Below are 4,138 nucleotides of genomic sequence, written 5' to 3' on the forward strand. Positions count from 1 at the left end.
ATTAGGGGATTGCAATCCATGTCATGAAACAAAATGTATGAGCTGTTGCATGGAAAATGAATTTGCTCTGTAAACTTCTACCCAAATCACAATTAAAAAAAAAAAAAATTACGATTACAGCAAAGAAAACCCTATGCAGTTTTAGTTTTAGTAAGTCACACATGGGGTGTCCAAGAGACAACTTGATGGCAATTAATGACAACAATCTTTATTTTCTTCCAATTCTGTATTCTGTGCCTTTATGACTTTTTTTCTACACATTTAAGAATGGATTCCAGACTTTACAAATTTTGAAATAAAAATCACTTACTGTACTTAGCCCCATCCAGTGCTGCCACTGCCTTTTCCAAGCAATTCCTGGTGGGATTTCCAGAACGGCTATAGTCAAAACCCTGAAGAAAAGAAGCTAGAGTTCATCCTTAGAGATTTAAATTTAATATCTGAGTCCCAACATAGACATCTCCACAATTACCCTGGGGTTCATCCTCTCATAATGATCTTCTATTATTTAGTCATGATATGTTTTGCCATTACAGCCATGACTGTTATGGCTGTAATGATGTGGAGAGGCTCAGAAGTCAACCACACTGGATCACAATTCTGTGTCTGCCACTTAAGAGCTGAGTACCAATAGGTAAATCACTTAATCTTTCCAAGAATCAATCCCAGTATCTGTAAATGGGAATGATGACACTATATATTTCGTGAAATTGTTCTGAGGATAAAATAAGAAAATGTATAATAAATTCTCTGATAATATCTGGCAAATGGTAACCACTAGGTAAGTGAGTCTTCATCACTAGAATTGTTATTTTGTTAGACTCACCTTTACCTATTAATCTGGGGACATTAGGAAAAAGAGTATTGCATGAGTTAACAGAGAATATAACCCTAACCTGTATTTCAATTCCTAAGAAATATGTAATAGTGTTCTTTAGCATGCAACAGGGAAGAAATGAACAGATTCTTTATATGCTCAAAGTTCATATTTTAGTTATATAAACATGACCCAAAAAATAGGGAGCAATTCTTGATAAGGCAGCTCCACATACTACTTTTTTTTTCTTTTGAACATTTTATTGTGGTTTAGGCGAAAGTTTACAGAGCAAATTCATTTTCATCCATAAATTTATAAACATTTTGTTCCCAAAGTGTGTTTCTCCCCAATGTTTTTTAGTTGATACAGAGTTTATATACAATGAAATGCACAGATTTAAAATACACAGATTGAAGCCATTTTTGACAAATGTTCATGCTTGTGTAAATACCATTTCAGTCACGATATAAAACATGTCTATCACTTCAGAAAGTTCCTAGTACCTCTTTGCAGTCAACACCCCTTCTCAGAGGCAAATATTACTTTAATTTATATAACCGTAGATTAATTTTTTTTAATGGGGCTCAGCTAATTCTACAGAACATTTTTTAATTTTTTTAATTGTGATTTGGGTGAAAGTTTACAGAGCAAATTCACTTTCTATACAGCAGTTCACACACACTTTGTCTCATGACATTGACTACAATTTACCCCAATGCAACAGCTCCCCTCCCACTACCTCCTGATAGTTACCTCTTCCCTGTGTCCATCCCTCCATGCACTCCTGCACCCTGAGCTGTCTCCCTGTGCATAAACAGCCCTTTTCTCTCCCATGATTGTTCTCTCCAAGGAGTGTATCTACCTCAGGTACACATTCAACTCATATGCCTGTCTTTCTGTTTGGCTGGAAGCCACAGGTGTGAGTTCAATTCTAGACCTGCAGGGCAGCTAGGGACCATAGTCTCAGTGGTTCCACCAGGCTCTGTCAGATCAGCAAACCTGGTCTCCCCCCCAGCTTTTTTTTCCCAAATGACTTTGAGTTTTGTTCCACATTGTTCTCCCTCTCTATCCAGGATCTCCTACATAGAACCCACTCCAAATGGTTGACAGTGGTAGCCAGGAATCATCTAGTTCTTCTGCTCTCATAGTCTGAGGATCAGATGGTCTAACAGTCGCTAGGACTAACTGTTTCCATGAATCTTTGGTTTTCTTCATTCTTCTTTGCTCTGGATGAGGAGAGACCTATTATTGCATCTAGAGGGCTGCTTGCAAGCTTTTAAGATCCCAGTCGCTACTCACCAAAGTAGGAGGTGGAACAATGTTTTGTGTAGTATGTTATGCCAATAGATCTTGATGTCCCCTGCAACTATGGTCCCAAGCCCACAGGTTCAACTACTCACTCTCTCTGGGTACCTGGCTGTGACCAAGAAATGACTACAAACTTGTCCCTTGTCAGCTCTACTATACCCCTGGGAATTCTTACAGAACATACAATTACACTTTTAGAACCACTGTCTGCTAACCCTATACAGGTCTTGGGCACACTCCCTGCTGCATAGATGTACGTAATAGTTCAGCCTGTCCACCCATCTGTCCACCCATATACTTGTGTTTTCCTTCACTGACAACACAGTACTGTATGTGCAAAACGGTTTATTCTGGTTACCTAGTGCTGCTCTGACAAGAATATACCATGAATGGCATGGCCTTAAGAAACAGGAGTTTATTTTTACAATTTGGAGGCTTGAAAGCCAAGTTCAAAGTGCCAGGCTCTAGGAGCTGGGTGAAAGCCCCTCAACCTTGGGGTCCAGCTCTGCCTCCTGCTCCCGGCCAACTGGAGCTAGAGGCATTTCTTCACTCAGACAGCTGCTGAGGCTGATAAGCCCCAAGACTGACAAGTCAAAAGGCACAGTCCCAATGTTACCAAACCACACGGCAGGCTGCTGAGCAATGACACAGCTACATGCAAGGTCCAAGCATGCCGTAGGCTAGAGACCATTCCCAAGGTTTCTCCTTAAATATAGGAAGCAGACCACATCCCAAAGGCAGCTACTCATCTGCTTGTGGTAGATCCCACCATGGAGTAGATTGCCCGTCTCATCATGGGAAATAACTACCACCAGCTGCCCAACCACTCAACCAGGCCCAGCCAAGTTGACACACAAACATAACTACCACAGGGTTCATCTTTGTTGTCTATACCTCCCATGTACCTCTCTATGTCTTCTTCTTCCTCAAAGCCACCATGTGAATCACTCACATTTGGTATATTGTCCTTTTCTTCACCCAAATCACTACTTATCTCTACCTAACAGTGTTCCCTCTCCTCCCCTCACACCTCTGGTAACCAACAAAGAAAATTTCCTTCCATATATAAACTGTTCCTTGACTTTTTCAATAATGGACTAATACAATATTTGTCCTTCTGTGATTGACTTATTCCACTAGCATAATATCCTCTAAGTTTAACCATGTTATGCAGTGTTTTGCAGATTATACATTATTCTTTACAGTTGCATAGTATTCCATCATGTGCATATACCAAAGTTTGGTTATCCATTGCTCAGTTGATGGACACCTAGGTTGTTTCCAACTTTTTGCTATTGTAAATAGTGCTGCAATGAACATGGGTGTGCTTATGTCTGTTTTTGTCCTGGTTCTCACTTCTTAGGATATATACCTAGTAATGGAATGGCTGGATCAAATGGTATTTCTATTTCCAACTTTTTAAGGAATCTCTATACCGCATTCCTACCAGCAGTGTATAAGAGTCCTAATCTCTCCACATCCTTGCCAGCATTTGTTGTTTTCTGTCTTGTTGAACTTTGCTACTAATGCTGGGGCATGATGGTATCTCATTGTTGTTTTGATTTGTATCTTTCTAATGGCTAAGGATCATGAGCATTTCTTCACATGTGTTTGTTTGCTACATGAATATCCTCCTTGGTGAAGTGTCTATTCATGTCTTCTGCACATTTTTTAATTTAATTATTTGTCTTTTTGTTATTGAGGTGTTGGAGTTTTTTGTATAAATTCTAGAGATAAGTCCCTTGTCAGATATGTCATTGCTGAAAATTCTTTCCCAATCTGTAGGTTCTCTTTGACTCTTTTGGAGAAGTCTTTGAAAGCACATAAAAATTTAATTTTTAGAAGGTCCCATTCATCTAGTTTCTCTTCTGCTATTTGTGTATTTTGGGTTATTCTTGACAGCCTATTTATGCCATATATTAGGGCCCCTAAATTTGCCACCAAGAGTAGCAGGCCGGAAGAGCAGGAGAAAGGGGATAAAAGCCAGAAACCCAGACAGAAGAGCAGTCAGCC

The 4,138-nt window shown here is 39.6% G+C and overlaps 1 protein-coding gene across 1 annotated transcript in view; it reads right to left on the minus strand.

The window, feature by feature from the left end:
* LOC103203339 (cystathionine gamma-lyase-like) overlaps window positions 1-4,138 on the minus strand; it is a gene marked incomplete at its 3' end in the record, with an annotated part of 43,065 nt that overhangs the window by 21,964 nt on the left and 16,963 nt on the right. The window contains exon 2 of the mRNA XM_007948323.1: window positions 311-392. Within this exon, the coding sequence (XP_007946514.1) occupies window positions 311-392 (82 nt within the window). The remainder of the gene's footprint in view (window positions 1-310; window positions 393-4,138) is intronic.

This window comes from Orycteropus afer, unplaced genomic scaffold (assembly GCF_000298275.1).
Source record: "Orycteropus afer afer isolate SDZICR_OR568_19922 unplaced genomic scaffold, OryAfe1.0 scaffold00213, whole genome shotgun sequence".
In the NCBI taxonomy this organism is placed as follows: Eukaryota; Metazoa; Chordata; class Mammalia; order Tubulidentata; family Orycteropodidae; genus Orycteropus; species Orycteropus afer.